This window comes from Dysidea avara, chromosome 2 (assembly GCF_963678975.1).
Source record: "Dysidea avara chromosome 2, odDysAvar1.4, whole genome shotgun sequence".
Taxonomy (NCBI): domain Eukaryota; kingdom Metazoa; phylum Porifera; class Demospongiae; order Dictyoceratida; family Dysideidae; genus Dysidea; species Dysidea avara.
Genome location: NC_089273.1, coordinates 8713122 through 8732607, shown reverse-complemented (window position 1 = coordinate 8732607; position 19486 = coordinate 8713122). Strand labels below are relative to the sequence as shown.

Below are 19486 nucleotides of genomic sequence, written 5' to 3'. Positions count from 1 at the left end.
AAAAATTGTTACAATTCATGTCACATTTCCTGAATGGAATTTGGCACATTTCTTTACCAAAATCTACCTTAATTTCCCTATTTACTTACATTTCATTTAAAACATAGTTTGTGGCATTTGTATGTTATATATGAAAGCCCAAATAAAATATTTTTGAGCAGTAATAATCCTACACCACATGCTAAATGCCTGTATGTTAGCATACTAAAGTATTAGTTTAATTATATCCAACCAAAACAACTCATGGAAGATCTAGAGAAGGGCATGTGACCATTCTCCCTTCTTCCTCACCCTTCCCCATCCTCAAACCTTTCATACATGAGCAATATACCCTAACTGAACAGTCAATATAGAACAGTCATCGTATGCAACACAGAATCCTCCCATTTACAAGTAAGCATATCTTCCACAAACATAAATATTTATACTACTACATAAGTAGCTACTGTCCATACTAAAGAGCAGTTTATTGCCATCATTTAGATATTTTGTACACATTTAAAGTTTTGACCTATAACGTCAGGAGGCTGTACCCCCAGACTCCCTGCTCATTAATATGCTTTTTTATCAAAGACCCACTCCTGCTGTTTGGCCATCTCAATAATCAAAATATTCATAAGTTATTGCTATGCCTAAGAATAATATTGCATATGTGATGTACTGCACATCCATAGGTGTGACAAGCTAGAAGTTGAGGATGCTGAACTCAATACACCATTATTAATGGCTGCTGCTGAAGGCAGTAGTGATACAATGCATGTCCTCATCAAGAAAGGTGCCAGGTTGTCATGTACTGACGGAAAAGGAAACAACATTGTCCACCTAATGGTGTCCAATGACAATTCAAATGTGCTGAAGGTCAGTGGTTTACATTTCAAGGTGAAAGTTTGTATGTAATCAATTGTTGAAAATCACTGATCTACACACACACCAGTGGAGTTCACTTTTCACCATAAATGGATTGCCACACCAATACATTACACATTTACACCATAGCCATGCTGCTGATTTGCTCAGGCTGTTTTTCACTAGTGGACTTCTAGATAGAGTGCTGACCACTGGAAATGCTCTGGTACAGTACCTTGAAATGTAACTGGCCAGGTTGAATATGAGGCTAGACAGACATGGAGATCCTTGGACAGTACCCAGATGTTCTTTACAAGTATTTCTTTCATTGTCAGTAGCAGAGACAGTGGCACACGTAATCTTGAAACCCAAGTCTAGATTTGGAAATTTTCTGTTGTTATACCAATCCTCTTATCTTGTAATTTTGGGTATCTAAGAAATGTCTTACATAGATATACCCAAAATTAAAATAATTTAATTGTGGGGGTTAATTATTTAAATGCTCAAAATATTCACAGTATTTCATTCAAACATTCGAATCAGTATTCATTTATGCTCTAAAATATAGTACAATGGCGTCATAAGATAATATGCATGCATTCACAGGCCTTGCATGCATTGTAGCATCTGCAGTACTCTACAAGGCATGTGTCAGTCCAACGTAACACCTTAAGGGTTGAAAATTAAGCCAGTAGCATTAGTATTTGTTAATACAATGGCATTACTTAGTTAGTACTATGAGTCAGTAGAATTATTTCTGTAACAACAGTTGTTAGTTCAAGAATACATCGGAAGAAATTTTCAGGCCAACTGGCTGACTGTACTCCCAATACTGTTACAAAGTTACATAGCTTCTATTCAATATTTTTGATCAAGGAATTTAAAGGCAAACTTTTGTGGCCCTCACCAGTCAATAAAGCTTTATTGATTAAGGAATAATTAAAATGTGTATATTAAAATAGTTTACTGTGTATCTAGGAAGTTTTGGATAATCACGAGTTTGCTAAAAGTACACTGATTGATTATGGAAACTGGACTGGACAGTCTGCCCTTCATAAAGCTTGTAGAAGTGGATTTTCTGAGTAAGTACATAATACTGTACATGTACAATATGGCTAATACCAGAGTACCATTACAATAAACCCATGGCTACAAAATATATTGCATCTACTTGTATAATTGTGACCGGACCTGCAAAAAAAGGGCATGTGGGCACATAAAAATTGCCTACTTTTTCAAATTTAGATCTGTCATAACTTTGTATTCCGTTATTATTTGGCCATGACATTTTCAGCACTTATTAAACATTTAGTTGGCTTTACAATACAAGTTACAAAACGATGTTCTATCCCAGCACCGAGATATGACATGTTATGTGATGGGATGTAGTTTGTGCCCACATGCCCTATTTTCGCAGGCCTGGTCACAATTATATTATCCGAGTCCAACGTCTTACTGATATATGTAAGTGATTTAACTTTCATTGACTGAGGTGGAGAGTTGTATACATGTAAGTGCAATACACAAGAGAAGCCATGATTCACTGTAATTTAATTTTGCTGTGTTTAATTTAGCTGTGTTCTTTCTATTTTAGGAATTGTATTGAGCTGCTGAAGAGAGGAGCAAATCCAAACTTGAAGGATATTAATGGCTTTGTACCACTACATTATGCTGCCGAGTCCGGTAATATAGAAGTTGTCAAGCTCCTAATTAGCCATCGTGCTAATGTTGATGCTGTGTAAGTGACCTTTTGTGTATCTGTTAATAATACAATCATAGCTAAACTTAAGAAACTCCTTGCATTTTTGTGCTAGATAAGTTTGTTCAGTTCTAAAGTAGGAATTATCCTGATTGGATGTACAAATAGCAGGTCTGTCACACACATTCCTAGGAGATATATTTTCTCCAAATACCTGCAATGGTTTAGTATGTATGCCCATGTATGGTAGTATTGCATTGTAGGGATTATGGAGGTTTGGACTTGCTTGCCCAAAAATATCACCCTAAAACCAGCCTTGTTTTCCTTCATGGCAGCTTGGCGGTACTGGTTGAGTGTAACCAAGTTTTTAGAGCAACCGCAATCCCTTCCAAGAAGTATATATGGATTTTAAACATTTTGTATTTACCACTAACTGACTAACTAACTGATGCCTTCAGCCAAGTGAACACGTACACATAGATATACATATGATATACCCTATTTATTTGGTTAGGCGTTTTTACCTTACCTCCAAAATTTGAAGTGGCCTCTATTCAAAATTGACCACCACTTGATGCTCAAAAATATTGTTTAGCCTTTATTTGCAAAATCGATTTTGACACCACTAGTGCTGAAATGATTATTCGGTTATTTGACACTATTCAATTCATTAACACACTATTCAAATAATCATTAGTACATTGTACACTGTATTATTCAGATGGAAAAGCCAGCATTGAAATTTAACATTGTGAATGAAGTGATGTATCTATGCTGCAAAAACTCTATTTTAGAAAAGATAGAAATAGCTCTAAGGCTTTACCTTGCTCCATAACAAAAAGTTTCAGTACAAGCAGAAGCTTAAAGAATAATTGAATATTCGGTCAGTTTGTTCGCAACTATTCAAATAGTAAAAATTACTATTTGTTTCAGCACTAGACACCAGTGATTGGCACTCAAGTGTAGCTGCTATTGAAGGCATTTCATTAAGCAAGGAAATACGATACTAACTAAAAATATTTGTTTTTCTATAACAGTGATTAATGTGATTCTGTGATTTGCTATACAGTGATGACCAAATTGGCCGGACTCCTTTGTGTATAGCTGCCTATCATGGACATGAAGGAATGGTGGAGTTCCTCGTACAGTCAGGAGCTGATATTGATGGGAAATTTGCTTTTTCAAAAAGCGAGGATGATGCAATCAATTGGAAAGTATGCAAACACACCATACTATTACAGTATTAATTGTTGGTTGCTGTAGTCAGTTAGCCAGTTGTAGATAAGCATACGTACACATATAGTTTATGTATTGTTTCATTGATACTCACATATTGTAACTGTCTTCTGCATTCTCCTCATTAATACATTAACTTTGTACATGTTTGTATACATGTAGACTTCTCCATTGTTTGCCAGTTGTATTAATGGTCATGTGAGAATTGTAAAATACTTGCTTGAAAGTGGCGCTGATGTCACAGTTGATAAACGGTATGAAGATGACGAGGGACGATGGAGCATTAAGGGAAATTGTCTAGTCCTTGCTACTCTGCTTGGTCAAAAGTATGTAAGATAATCATATCTACATGCTCTGTGTAATATATATGATAAACGTGTTTGTGTGTTATTCTACAGGCTGTATGCTGCATGTCACATGTTGTACTTGCAATTATTACTAAACAGTTTGTTAAATTACAATCTGAGATTGAATCTGAGAGTGATTTCAACAGTTAACTTTTATTAGTATTAGAGTGAATGTTCTATTAGAGTATTCCAATCTTGGGTTTTAGTTGACTTTCTACTAAATACACGCCACCCAGAAGATTTTTGAACATTTACAACTCTGAAATTGAACACGATAACTGTTTTTAGCAGCTATTAAAATAATTATTTGCCTGACTGCTGTATTAGAGTACTGTTCTATTGCAGTATCTTATTATGTTTACAATTGATGCCTGAGCCTTCGCTGTGGTGGCCCTGATTCTGGCCATGCTGCTAATTTACAGAAAACTACATGCAAACACCACTGTAATTTGGTTGCTAGGAACTGTAGGAAGGTTATGAGTCATAACAATGTAAAAGGATAGAAGGTTTAATGTACATAGTACAATATGCATATTTTGTGGCCAAACCTTTCCGAATTCCTAAGTTTGAGTAATCATAACTTCTCATGTTTTTAACCTATCACTTGTAACAAGGAATAGTGGTACAATGTGTTATAATCAGACTTCAAAATGGCATCTTATTCAGAAGTGAGTTACCTGATACATGTAATTGGAATGATTTAAGGTCCATATTTGCAGATCCAATCACATTTACTGTATTTGTTTGTGTACGTATTAAAGATATCTCATTTTTAATACCAGGGATGTTGCTTTGTGCATTGTTAACTCTTCAAAGTGGAAGAGTGCTCTAAGGTGGCGTACTAGCAATGATGAGTTTGGTGAACGCACACCACTGAAACTTCTCATTAGCCAGATGCCAGGTTTGTGTTTGCATGAACACATCTGTATTTATGTACAGTATATTACAGTTATCATTGTTAATGTACAATTGAATGATCAACTTGTACTGTACATGCAGTAAATAAATGTTGTGTTGGTTATTGTGTGGGTATTCTTCTGTTCCCTATTCTTGACTGGGTAAACAATGTATCAAACCAAAGAAGTACGTACTTGGCCATTTCACCACCTTCTAGTACAGCATCAGTTTTAAGTTTTTAAAACTGCCCTGAGTATAAAATGCTGGCTCTCATTTTCGCGTATCTTACGTTGATGCATATTAATTGTTAAGTGATAGTTCTGTAGCACCCCCAGAGAGGGGACAACTAATAAAATTGAAGACAATTTTCACCTGTTTTGGGGGATCCTAGTTTTGGTGGAGTAACTCAATGGTAAATATGCTACACAAATGTACCTGTATGTGGTTTACATGTGTAGCTGTATATAATTCAAGTTCTTTTAGTCCACTTTTAACTGCAGAAGTGCCGCTATGCATGCAACATGTCAAGCTTTATTTACAACCGCAATATTTTTTTACAGATGTTGCTGAAGTTGTGCTCAACAGATGTATGGTAACAATCAAAAAACAGAATGGGACCTATGTTAAGAAATACTACTACGAGTTTTTGGATGATTATCACAATAAATCTCACAGAACTAGAGTGGAAAATATTAAATCAGAGTAAGTGTGATTAGTATTGTATGTGTAAGATAACACAGTTACTGCATTAAATGTCTAAAGGAGTTAAGGACTTATAACAACAGTATTATATAGAGTTATCACCCAGTAATAACTTATCACCCTGTGGTGGAGCCACTTAGTTTGTAACATCATATCAACTGTAAATAGTATTGTTTACCAATGGAGCAAGTAGAAAATATAAGCCAGTACAGCACTGCTAGTTACAATATACAAAGTGGCTATATTTACGGGCCCGTAACGTAGGATTTTTTTGCTATATTTACGGCATTCCTAAGTGCGCATGTGCAAGCATCTCTTGACTTAGTCGGTCACGGTGCATATATTTATTTAGCCGGTCATTTGTTGTATAACTCAAGTATCAAACACACTAGTTGTATGAAGGTAAGTTTTTGGGTGAGTTTGAGGCGAGCTAGGGTTGGAGTGAGCGAAGCGAGCGTCCCGGCAAAGCGGGGCCAACCCTAGCTCGCCTCGAACTCACCCAAAAACTTACCTTCATATAGACAGTGAAAGTCATCATTGTGTTTAACAGGCAAACGTCAGGTTAAGGTTAGGGTTAGGGTCGGGTTCAGCTTTGGTTTCTTCTTCACTGGTATGGATTAGACTATGTAGTATTTTATATTTGTATCATTTAAATAGTACAAAAACAAGAGGAGTAGCCATCAAGTACCGGTGGTACAGTGGTAGATCATGGGTATTCCATACCTGGGCGTGTGGGTTTGAGCCTCGTCACATCACACCTTTTTTTCTTCGTTTCTTATACCTTTTTGTATCATGATTTTTTCTAAGTCTTTTTTAAAAATAACAAATGTAACAAAATATGTCACGAGATGCTTGCACATGCGCACATAGGAATGCTGTAAATATAGCAAAAAAATCCTACGTTACGGACCCGTAAATATAGCCGCTTCGTACAATATATGGTTAATCCTTTACATAATGACACTATACTAGTGCAATGATTTAAAACAATTGTCAAGAAAGAAACAATCTGTGTAGTCCAGCCACTATAGACACTCCTTTCAGTTGTTGTTGTTTGTTTGTTTTTTAAATCGTTGCTCGTCATGCAACACCATTCCTTTGACCCCTGCCGAAAATGAATCATGCCTGAACACTGCTGCTCCATAAAATAGTCCGTTGCTATAGTTTATAGCCTGTGTATGGTGTCTCTCTAGCAGTTATGAAGTTGAATCTCCACACAATCTGGATAAAATCTTGTGTACACATCAGAGACTCAAACAGGAACTCACTTTAGTATTTGTAGACTCCCACACACTAGGATATAAAATACAGTGGATCCTCAGTTATCCAAACACCTTTGTCCCTAGAGTAAGACAAAAGAGTGAATGTGTTCAGATCAATGAAGCCCGTTGATTTATATACAGATCTCTGTTCAATTACTCTAATAGAACACACACTAATGACAAAATACTTTAATCAAACGGTCAGTCTTAGTGTTTGGATATAACTAAGGTGTTCAGATAACTGAGGTTCGGATAAGCAAGGATCCACTGTAGTTATATCTTGTATACTTAGATGATATTGTTATTACACTCATCCTCAGCTCCACATCAGACTCGTGTATTAACAACAATATCACTCTTGTAATTGGGATAAAACTATTACTTGTTGTACCTCTTACAGTATATGGTTCTAAGAGACAGATTATTGTATTAAATTTTGGTACACAAAAATGATGCGCATGACAAAGCTATGCAAGTATACGTATACTGTATGTAGTGAAATAAACTTTTCTTTAAACATTTAGTGGAAGGGGACACCACAACTGGGTACAACATGCCTTCAAGAAAGAAGCACATGCTTTTCAAGTTATGGTGAGTAACATTATGTGTGCATACAACAGATATTTTTAATCTTCTTGTTCACAATAATGTATGTGTGGATTCAAAATCTACCTTGTGAACCGCCATATTGACTGTACCGTTATCTGATGAAGATTTTAATAGTGCACAGCTATACTACAATGGTTCTACAACATCAACAGAACATTAGTTGAATTTAATCACAGCAGTTTTAAAATAGCTATGCATCCATATTAAATTTGGCGAGATTGACAAATATACAATATTGTGTAGCTATATTTAGTGTTAAGGTAAAGTTTTGGTGAGAGTGGTATTATAGTGTGTATAATATCTGATTAAATGCTTTTTGAGTGTTATGCTGATATAGAAAACAATATTGGTGACACTTCATGGTTACTAATAGTAAGAACAAGAAATTAAGGTTGTAAGATTTGCTATGATAGCAACTGAATTCATCTACACCTGCAACTCCTCTACGTATATCATGATATGTGACCGGATTTCTGTCATATAACAAGGCTTCCACACACACAAAATCAAACTTATGTTTTTACCAGAAATGGATTGCTGGTCTAATACACTATCATATTCCACACTGTACTTCCTTCAGCACTGGCAAGTCTGGTTTCTGTAGCAGCTTTCTTCCAACCCTGTCAAAGCCACGAGTGTGAGATTGGCACCATTTAATGGCCATGGCTTTGTGATAATGGTGTGTAGTGAACTGGGACTTCACAGAGAGCTCGCCAATAGTGTTCTCAGTCAATTTGGAGTGATTTGAGGGCCATGGAGGGCCATGGAGAGCCCAAACTTGGCCTCTGGATTCCAATCGTCTTCTTACTTCATTTTATACCCCTATATTAAGCCCACCCACCACCCCCCACCCTTCCCACCCTATTACTACCACTTGTGATATTATTACCCGCTCGAAAAAAGCTGCCCGAAACAGAGCAAATTTTGGGTATCAGAAATGTATACACCCACTCAGTGATAGCTAGTAAATAGATGAATAATTGGTGCAAATTTTGTTTGCACAGCTGTAGGCACTGGGAAGTTATTACACAATGATTCCTTAAAATCACCATATCTCCTAACAAAGCTTTGTGCGTCAAAGCCTTGTTTTGTCAAATTCAGTCATATATCAACTAATCATATTTGTGACCTGCTGAACGAAAACCAGTTGTTTTTGCACATTCCATTAATTTCTTCTCAGTTATCTATGGCAACAAAGAAGTGGACAGCCAAAGTTTTAGCCTTTTGTGATGAATAGCTTGGAGTTATAGCACTAGACAGTTGGAACAGGAATAAATTTGATTTGTATAGCAACAATATGGCAAACAAAATACAGGCACTTATCATAACTTATGAAGGAAACAAACTACAAAGACCAGATTTAGCTCAGTCTATCCACCATAAACTAGCAGAGCAATCAAGGTATTGTGTTTTCCCTGTAAATCTTCTTGTGGGCACAGAAGAAGGCCATTCCAACAGACAAATGACGACATGGAGGGCTATGGAGAGCCCATTTCTACCTCTTTTAATTTATGCTGAAACAAAAATCTCCATAAACAGACAAATACAATGGTGTATATTGATTTGAGTTTTGTTTCAGTGCATACTAAAGTGTTTGAAACATGCACTATTTTTTAATGTAGCACGCATATCTTTGCCAAGTTTATTTCAATGCGTTTTTGAAGTAAAATAAAAAAATTCAAAACAGCTGGTTTTCATTCAGTTCACATTTCTATTATGTTTTGATAGAAGTAAAGAAGTGCAATAGCACATGTTCATATTAAATAATATTATATTTATACGCTTAATATACATCTATGTGTACACTTATGTACATGTATTGCATTTTCATGTGACTGCATACCTCTAGATTGACAACAAACGGATTGAACTACTCAATCATCCTCTTGCAACTCAACTACTAACCTACAAGTGGAGGTCATATGGAATATTCATATATTACATCAACCTTATCAGCTACTTGTTATTTCTTGGTTTCTTGACTGGTTTTACCTTGTCACTTCAAAACCCAAAGACCGAAGAATGTTAGTTCCTATTATGTTTCTATACATAATATTATATTGTGCTAAGAGTTGTGTGAGAATTGTGCGTTAATGGGCTTGTCAGCTTTAACTACACCACATAAACTATTACAAACGGTTAGTCCATAAATTTAATAGTTTATAAGGGATGAAAATTGTGTGGTTAAACATTATGGCATGGTTAAGTAAATGTGACTGTCTCAGCAAAAATGTGTTCACACAACACCAGATTTTTTTTTCAGCATTATCTGCAGTGTCCAAGGAATGGATCATCACGGTTTCGGCCTTCTGTAGTGAGTAGTTTTGGAATTATAGCACTAGAAAGTAGGAAGAGCAAGGCATATGATTTGTATAGCAACTATACTGAAAATAAACTACAGGCCTTTACATTCACAGCCATAACTTCCATTCTCATTAGTATACAACATTGGAATTTGACTTCAAATGTTCACCTGGCCATGGATTAGAAACTCACCCAACATATTATAGTGTTAGCCCTGTAGTGACTTACGCATATGTGTATAAAGGCGGTTTAATTTAAGAAATGATGAGGATCTTGTTTTGCTTACCACATTGTAAACAAGTGCACATGACACACACACATACTGTTGGGGCTACAGAAACGAAACAAAGATTTCAAACTTTCCATGAGCAAGCAAATAAGATGGTGCATAGTTTTAATTGATTTGTGTCCTTCTTGGAGTAATATCCTGGGCATATAATTTCTTTGTATCATGCATAATTTTACAAATATTTTTTTTTTGTTTTTTGTTTTTCAAAATGCATGAACAAGTCGGGTTTTTGCTGAGACAGTCACAAATGCTAAGTTGGTTGGTCACATGTGGATTGTGCAAAAAATTTATACATGCCCATGTTTGGTAACATATTAATACAAGTACTGAAGGTGTGTGATTATTATTATGATATTGCACCTATTTTATATCCTTTTGTAGGCATGCCTCGAGGTACGTTCAATATATATGGTAATTTCAATGATGTGCGTACGTTTGTGTATAACATTGTGTAATGACAATCTAAACCTAGCTATAGAAAAAGGATGCAGCCCCCCAAAAAGGCCAGATGAAATACGTAAGATGTAAAATCAAAAATGGTGGCCAAGAAAAGGCTGTAATGGTAGGTTCAATAATGATAATTCATGTGAATTTGTAGGATTTGGCACAAAATTCCCTTGAATTGTCATTGTTAAAATTTTTTCCATCAACCTACCATCACAGCCGTGTCTTGGTTCCCACTTTTGTTTCACAACGTTTTTCACCCAGATTTTTTTTGAGAGCTCACCTTTTTGCAGCTTGGCTGTTTTGATTTAGCAGGGTCTCATTTAGAGGGGGCTGTCCCCTCCTCCTTAAATTTTAAGCAACAGTTTAATTGAAAGTACCTCAGGATGCACCAGAGACAATCTACAAGAGCCTAAAATAACAAAATTTTCTGTAATTCTCAGATACATGAGAATGCGCCAGAAGCAATTTCCAAGAGTTAAAAGTACAAAGGTTTTCTGGAGTGGTATGTTATTCTTAAGTACCTCAGAATGCGCCAGAAGTGATCCAAGAGAGTTTAAAAGCTGGAGTGACATGTCACATTTTCAGGTACCTGAGAATGCACCAGAAGCAATCTGACAGTCTAGTGGACATGACCCCTAGATGCCATGCTCATAATAGTAAGCACATCACATACAGTGATACTTACACTACTTCCAAGAGTAAAAAGAGTAAGTGTCTAACTCCAATAAGGGCCATCAAAAATGACAGCCACAAGTCCACAGGCTTCCCTTAAATTTACAAGAAGGGTGTTAATATGCTTTGGCTTGCATACACTAACTTTCAAGGGGCTACTCAAAAGTCGCCACTTCACAATAGCCACCGCCTCCTAATAAGCACTTATATCATAAGCGTGAATTTACTATAATATCCAGAAGACTTGTGGCTGTCATTTTTAATGGCCATACTGAAATTAGACAATCTCTTTCTATCACCTCCTTACTTTGATAAAACTGTACTCCCACCCTTTTAGTTTTTTCTTAGATGAAGGCCTGGGTTTAGATGTCACTTCTTATTGTAATTGCAAACCACAAAGCTTGGCCATATGAGCTGTCTTTAGGGTTTCCTTTTAACTTGTTTTATTTATCTACTACAGGAATTTGTTGAACAAGAGACTGAATTATTTGTGTGTAGCTTTGTGTGTAATTAATAATGTCTGTACATTTAGAACTGAATTAATTAAAGTTACATAACTGAACTGTAGCTGAACTCTGTTGCCAGCTGATCTCTGTACAGGGTGACTTGAAATGTAGCTGAACTCTTTACCGGGTAATTTGTTTTTAGCTGATCTCACCACAAGAAATAAGTGGCTTGTTTGTAGCTGCACTCTCTGTAAGATGACTTGCTACTTACTGAATGTTCTAATAAGGTGACTGCACTATTAGAGTATCTCAATTGAACCTTTGTTACATGTAGTTGGTTTTACAGTATAATTCAGTGAATTCTTCTAAACCACTGGAAATTATTCTACAATAATTAGTCCACCTATATATCGATTTTAACTCATTCCTATAAGCGGTTTACCTAGTAGGCATGGCAACTAATGTTATTAACAAAATCATATGATTGTAATATACACACTGTTGGTTTTTGTGTTGTATCTTTGTGGTTGTAATCTTAATTTCTTTCAAACCACTAAATGGCACTCCCATGATAGTTAATCTAACTACAAACCAATTTTAACTGATTTCTCAAACTGTAGGCATGACAAAAGTTTGACCTTATTTTTATGCAAATAATTGGTCATAACTAGTGAAACTTGATCAGATTATAGTATGTTCACATTGAGCTGAATCCTGAAAAACAGCTAAAAATTAAAATTGGATTTTTTTCTCAACAGAGTTATCATTTCAGCCAACCAGATGATTATTGGTAACAGCAAAGGTGTCAACAACAGACATGTTCCATTTCAAGTTCGGGAAAGGGCTGTAATGAACACTGTACTTATATGGCTTCCCCATAGGAAATGTATTGTGAAAATTTTGATTGGCCATAAATATTATGTCAAACATTTGAACAAAAAGATTTTGAAATGTTTTTAGCGGGTCAAGCAGTACTACAAATGAGCCAAATTTCAAGATCATGTGCAATTGCATCCATAAGTTATTAAATGTTTTTGAGGATTCAGCTCAACGCGAACATACTAAAGCATCAATATATGTGACCGGATTTCACATAACAAGGCTTCCACACAAACAAAATCAAACCTACGATTTTACCAGAAATGGATTGCTGGTCTAATACACTATCATATTTCACACTGTACTTCCTTCAGCACTGACAAGTCTGGTTTCTGCAGCAGCTTTCTTCCGACCCTGTCAAAGCCACGAGTGTGAGATTGGCACCATTAAATGGCCATGGCTTTGTGATAATGGTGTGTAGTGAGCTGGGACTTCACAGAGAGCTCGCCAATAGTGTTCTCAGTCAATTTGGAGTAATTTGAGGGCCATGTAGGGCCATGGAGAGCCCAAACTTGGCCTCTGGATTCCAATCGTCTTCTTACTCCATTTTATACCCATATATTAAGACCACCGTCCACCCCCACCCTCCCACCCTATTACTACCATCTGTGATATTATTACCCGCTCGAAAAAAGCTGCTCAAAACAGGGCAAATTTTGGGTATCAGAAATCTATACACCCACTCAGTGATAGCTAGTGAACAGATGAACAATTGGTGCAAATTTTGTTTGCACAGCTGTAGGCACTGGGAAGTTATTACACAATGATTCCTTAAAATCGCCATATCTCCTAACAAAGCTTTGTGCGTCGAAGCCTTGTTTTGTCAAATTCAGTCACATATGTAAATATTGGTGCATGAGATTTGTATTAATGACCCCTTTAAGGTTACGGGATACTGTAAACCCCACATGTACACTATCGATCATTTTTCATGATTAGGGGTTTGATTTTTCTTAATGCATTGTTATCAAATATTTATGCATTCTTAACTTCTCATAAATCGACATGGAATTCAAATGTTGTTATGGAAACATGAGTTGTCCCCATGCCAAACAGTGAAAACTGTGAACCAAAAATCAGACCAATGAAGAACCATGAGAACTTACTAACAATTCTAAGGTTTGAAGAACATCACTTGTGAGGGACTGACAAGAGAATTTGTGAATAATGTGTATAGTTGCTGAAATATGACTACAATATGGCCTAAAGCAAGACACTGGTCACAAAATTAATTTTTAAATTGATATCACAAGCACTAGAAACATTATTTCTAACAAATGGCTCCGTCAGGACCTAGACAAGAAGCCAGACTAGTAGTCTGTTTATACAAAATGTTAACAACTAGTTTGACAGTACTGATTTTTGGTTCAGGAAAATATCGCCATTAGTCAGCAAAACTACGCATGCGCTTACAGGTGCACCAGTTGCTAAGTGTGTTGTTTCTATGTCATCTTGTACTGTTACGTGTGTTTTCTTGTACCTTGTAACTGTCCAGTCAGCACGCTATTATTCTCCCAACAATTTAAGCCTGTTACCAGCTGATACAAAACACAACAACACCAAGCCCGCCTTAATTATGTAATAAAATTTTTGTTTGACAGTCGCTCACTATCCCGTAACCTTAAGTGTACCAAATTTCAGCTTGATTGGAGCTCATTTTTGTATTTTATGGCATATTTTGTAAGTGTACGTGCAAGAAGTAGAAGAAAAACACTGACATTTTGGCTGTTTGTATCTCGGAAATGGTTGGGGCGATTTCCTTACATTTGGTAATTGGTTCCAAATGGTTAACGGATCACAGAGGTACATATGTGTGGAAATCACATTTTTTTCCTTCCTGTTATTATACCCACAGTGTAGCACCCCAGCCTCTTGGGCCGTACGACACACCTACCATGTGTCTTGATACTAACTTCCAGATGAAATCATCAAGCTTTTAATGAACTCACTGGTATCATCTCATTTGTATTATGCTTTTCCTGTGTAGGGCCCCTCCATGCTTCAATGTCATGTGACTTGAATACAGCAGTTACAAAATCGTGCTGTTCATTTAATCTATCATCTACACAAATACGACCATATTACAGAATATTACAATCGTTTACATTGGTTGAAGTTTCCTCACCTTGTCAACTTTAACTCTGTTTGTACTACTGTATGTTTCATCAGTACCACTCCACAAGAGGGATTCCGCTTCTCCCTCCAATTCAGTTTGGTAACATAACTATTTACAACACTAGGACTGCTCCTTATTTTTCCAACACAATCAGGTATAATCATACAGTACGATAGTAACTGTATAGTAGGGACCACAAAGGAGTAGACGTGGCCCACGAAATAATATCACCCAAAAACTAGCCTCGATTTTCACTTACAACAATGAGGCAGTATTGGTGAGGTAAAACTAAGCCCAAACAAGCTTTCAGATCGACCCGAAACACTTTCAACAAGTTGCTACAGATTTTTTTTTTAATTATTCAATGGAATTTTCTACTGACTGAGTGACTGACTGACTGATGCCTTCAGACAAGCGTAACTCGATAACGGCTAAGGCTACGGGCTTGATTTTTTCACTGTTCGACGTCGCTTCGGTCCGACAGGTGCCTTTTGGCATACCGCAGTACATGCAATGCATTATTCATGGACTTACCAGTGTCATCCTTTGTGTCCCATTCAGCTTTGCTGACAGGGAAAGGTGTCGATTTGGTGCGAGCACGTGATGGCTTCCCTTCGAAACGGAAATTGTCCGTATTTTTCATCATGGTTATTTCGATTGCAGAGGTGCTTTTCAAACAGTTCTTGATTCGTACTGCTGTGTAACAGGTTGAACATAGCTGACAGCAAAGCGTAATGGATACTTTACTTTTCAGACGATAATTAATATGATTGGGGCACGCAGCACGATTTCTTTCTTTTGGTATGCGTGGATTGTAGAGTTACTTTTCGAACAGTTCTTGATTCGAAATGCTGTGTAACGGGTTGAACATAGCTGACAATAAAGCGTAACGGATACTTCACTTTCAGACGATAATTGATATAGCTGGGGCGCGGTGCCTCTTCAGATGTGGTATGCGTGGGTTCACCAGTCATAATAAAATTATTTACAAAAAAAGTTAACAAACAAGTACACAAAAAAATTTGAATTTTCAACTAGAGTAGGGACCATAGCACATCGATAAAAAGTACTGAAACAAGTTGGAGTAGTGCATGATATTAAATCACTGTAAAATAATAAGAAGTGTTATATCCCTACTGTGCATTTCTGTTATGGTATCTTGAGCACAGTAGGGATATAACACTTCTTATTGTTTTACAGTGATTTAATATCATGGACTACTTCAACTTGTTTCAGTACTTTTTATCGATGTGCTATGGTCCCTACTCTAGTTGGAAATTCCAAAAAAATTTGTGTACTTTTTAACATTTACGCAAAGATTTTTTTGATACACAGCCACTCATTTGTGGAATTCCTTGCCATCTGATATTAAAGAACTTTATTCATTTAGAGATTTTCATGGCTGTGCGAAAAGCCATTTTTTGTCAGCTATGTAATTCAGTGTTATTTGTGTACTTGTATGTGTGTGGGTGGTATAATGTATGCTATTGTCTTGCTTTGTGCTTATCTTGTATATTCTTGTATGCTTAGTTAGTTGTTGTTGTTGTTGTTGTTGTATCACTCCAACAAGGAGGAACGGCATTGTGCCAATTGTTGTGAGTATAAAATAATAAATCAAATCAATCAATTAAATTTTATTGGTGAATGTGTTTTTATGTAATCATAATTACTTCTATATGTTTCCAACTATGTGTGCCACAACTGGTGACAACATTTCCATGTCTTCATTAGCAATTCCATTTTGTGGATAATAGAAATAGCCTTAGTTCAGCCAAACTAAGGCTATTAAAATGATATAGAATATGTTTTAGGCTGTTTTTGATGTATAATTCCTAAGAACTAAGGGTGAAATTTAGTGTTGTGACAAAAATTTTATGGCTTCATTTGGCAAATCCCAATAGTATGTTTAGACATGTACAATAACACATGCATCCATTGCAGGGCCAGAGGAGGAAAAATTGAGTTGGTCAGGCCTTTGTATGTAGATGTTGAAATTGCTAGCATATACATGGTGCTGCCAATGAGAGCAGTCAAGTGTTGTTAGGGCAATTCAACAAAATTAATAGTCTCAGACCTAGAAACTTTTGCCATTCATGAAATAAAACCTTTTCAACTTGGCACCCAGTTACACAATTCATAAATGTCAGCTTTCTACTACACAAGTTGGGCTTGTACAACTTCCAAGATCTGAATTCTAAAAAGTATTGAACGCTTCTCAACCAATGCTACTTAAGAATACATTACTGTATTCACAGCATACTTGAGATTTTGTGTTTTGTCTCGACCATGGGACTCACTACTGTGAGGCTTGGTTTTTCATAGAGAATATTTGTGACTTAGGTTGCTTATAATATAAATGCATGCTTTAGTGCATACATGTACAAATGATAAAGTTTATTGGACACAATGGCCCAGTGTGGTCAATATACAATAACACATGTACTATCGTACAAAGTTTGTAGAACAAAATGCACAATTATTCATTATGATGCACTATAGGACAAATATGTTTTCAATTAGTACTGTCATTCAAAAGCTATGTGATCTTAAGGGAGTCAAACTAACTGTTTTTCTATTAATTGTATAGAGAGTGTATTTGTAATTCAATAAAGTGCATGCAGTATGTAGGCTTCTAGATCTACTGCTTTTAATTTATCATCACTACTGTACTTAATGACATGAAGATCACAGATGAAGAACACTGTAGTGTGTACAATACTTACTGCATATTATGTAAAAACTAATGAAAGTGTGAAATAAAATAATTATTTTAAAATGTATATTTGTGTAAGCCAACGTTCATTTTTTACTTTTATGATTTCCCTCACAGGATTCAATACTCATTGCCAAGGTAAATCATTTGATCAGAGTGTTATATGCTAATCTATTAAGTTGTATGTGTGTTGGAAATATTTCCTTTAAAAAATACATTATAGTATACAAACACAATTGTGCACGTGCAAGTGAAAGCAAAGAAAACAGACGTAAATATATTTTTAGTGCTCATGGCTTTTTAAAGCTGCACAATTGTGCCTTTTAAATACGTAGGCAATGTGTATAATGAATTTAAGTTCTATTTGCATGTACTCACCTGTCTCTTTGGTGTACAAAGAGAATTCTGCTATATAGCGTACTGTGAGAGATTATTGTGGATGATGCTGGTAACCACACTAAAATAAACTTCAGAAGTATTACCCACAGCTCCAAAATACAGGAGATAGCTTACTGTGATCACACACTTAACAAAGTCTTGTGTTCTCCATTCCATAACTTGTGAAACCATAGGGCCTACATGCAAATCTTAAACATAGCATTTATCAGCAAGTCTCTGTACCATATTTGAAGCCGTCACATTATATATAATATACGTACATGCATAGACTAGAATAGCTTCCTACTACGTATGTGTGGAACCCTCCTCTGATAGACTACTGCAGTCAACAGCTAGCTTAAGACTCTTCTTGTGATTCCAACACAAAACAAGCTTGCTATAGGACCACACACACACACACAGACATCTTGTTTTGTAAAGACTTTACTTTACGAAATGTTTCTTTTAAAGGTTATGATAAAGGATTGTATAATATAATCTATAGAATTGATTTGATGCTGGTAGCAAATTACCAGGCTTACTACCCTATAAACGTATCAACCTTGACAGCTACGTTAGTAAAATTTTCACAGAAATCTGAATGGTGTTGTGTACTGTTTGTACTATTTAAATGACCAGTTTTCTAAAATTAGGTCACATATATGTGTGTAATATTTTGTGACAATTTTTTTTGCAATGTTTGTGTATAATTCACACATATTGTGCTCAGGAAATGGCAAGAAAGCATTTTTAACTGGTGCTGCTGTTCTCATCGTTACATTTTCTATGATCAGGATTGCTGTTGAGGCTTTCCAAATATATTACAGACATTTTCGTTATTTCCTTGATGTTGAAAATTGGATGGAATTGTACTTATATTCATCTGCAATAGCATTTGTGGGATTTGGTTTAGCAGATGACTGTCAATGTCCTCATCCTTGGCAATGGGAGTTTGGTGCTGTCACACTGTTGATTGCTTGGTTAAACTTGGTGTTGTTTTTGAAGAAGTTTCCTCTCACTGGAGTATATGTTTTGATGTTCATACACATTATGAATACAATATTGAGAATTATACTACTGCCAATACTGTTTGTCATCTCTTTTGGGCTGACATTTTACATGTTATTTTACCGTCCGGTAAGTAAAGTTGTAAATTGTAGTCAGTACAAATAAATTTGACAATTTATCAGCATTTACATAATATAGTAAATTTCTTGGCTATCTCCTTTTCATACCCTGTAATCCCGAAGTCCACATTTTTGTGATACTGTAATTGAACTTGCATTTCAGAAACATCAAGATTTACAAAATGTACAGCTTTTACACTTATCATGTCACCAAGAGTTGGCTAGGCTATTACACTAAATCATTTCTACTGTTATCCTTCTGTCACTTTTGATGTGCTGGCACTGTTTCCTGTGCCTGTGATTCTACAGCCTTATAAATCCATTGGTCAACATATTTTATATGAAGAAAATGGCAATAAACATGTACAAGCTGTCCCTAAACTGTGTGGTCTAGATCACAGGCTGTCAGATGTAACCTGTGATTCTCACCAACATCAAGTTTTAGTGTAACTCCACTAGGCTAAATAATTATTGCCCACACAAGTTTGAACTTGCATTTATTTAATTATTGGAAATT

General features: G+C 36.0%; 1 protein-coding gene across 1 annotated transcript; it reads left to right on the top strand.

The window, feature by feature from the left end:
• The first annotated feature begins 3930 nt into the window (after window positions 1-3930).
• LOC136247767 (transient receptor potential cation channel subfamily A member 1 homolog) lies at window positions 3931-19419 on the top strand. The gene is made up of 8 exons (XM_066039592.1): window positions 3931-4107; window positions 4911-5029; window positions 5586-5727; window positions 7514-7580; window positions 9448-9622; window positions 10573-10584; window positions 18573-18979; window positions 19279-19419. Exons 2-8 carry the CDS (start codon window positions 5023-5025, stop codon window positions 19417-19419), a joined length of 951 nt encoding a protein of 316 aa, XP_065895664.1. The 5' UTR covers window positions 3931-4107; window positions 4911-5022.
• The last annotated feature ends 67 nt before the right edge of the window (window positions 19420-19486 follow it).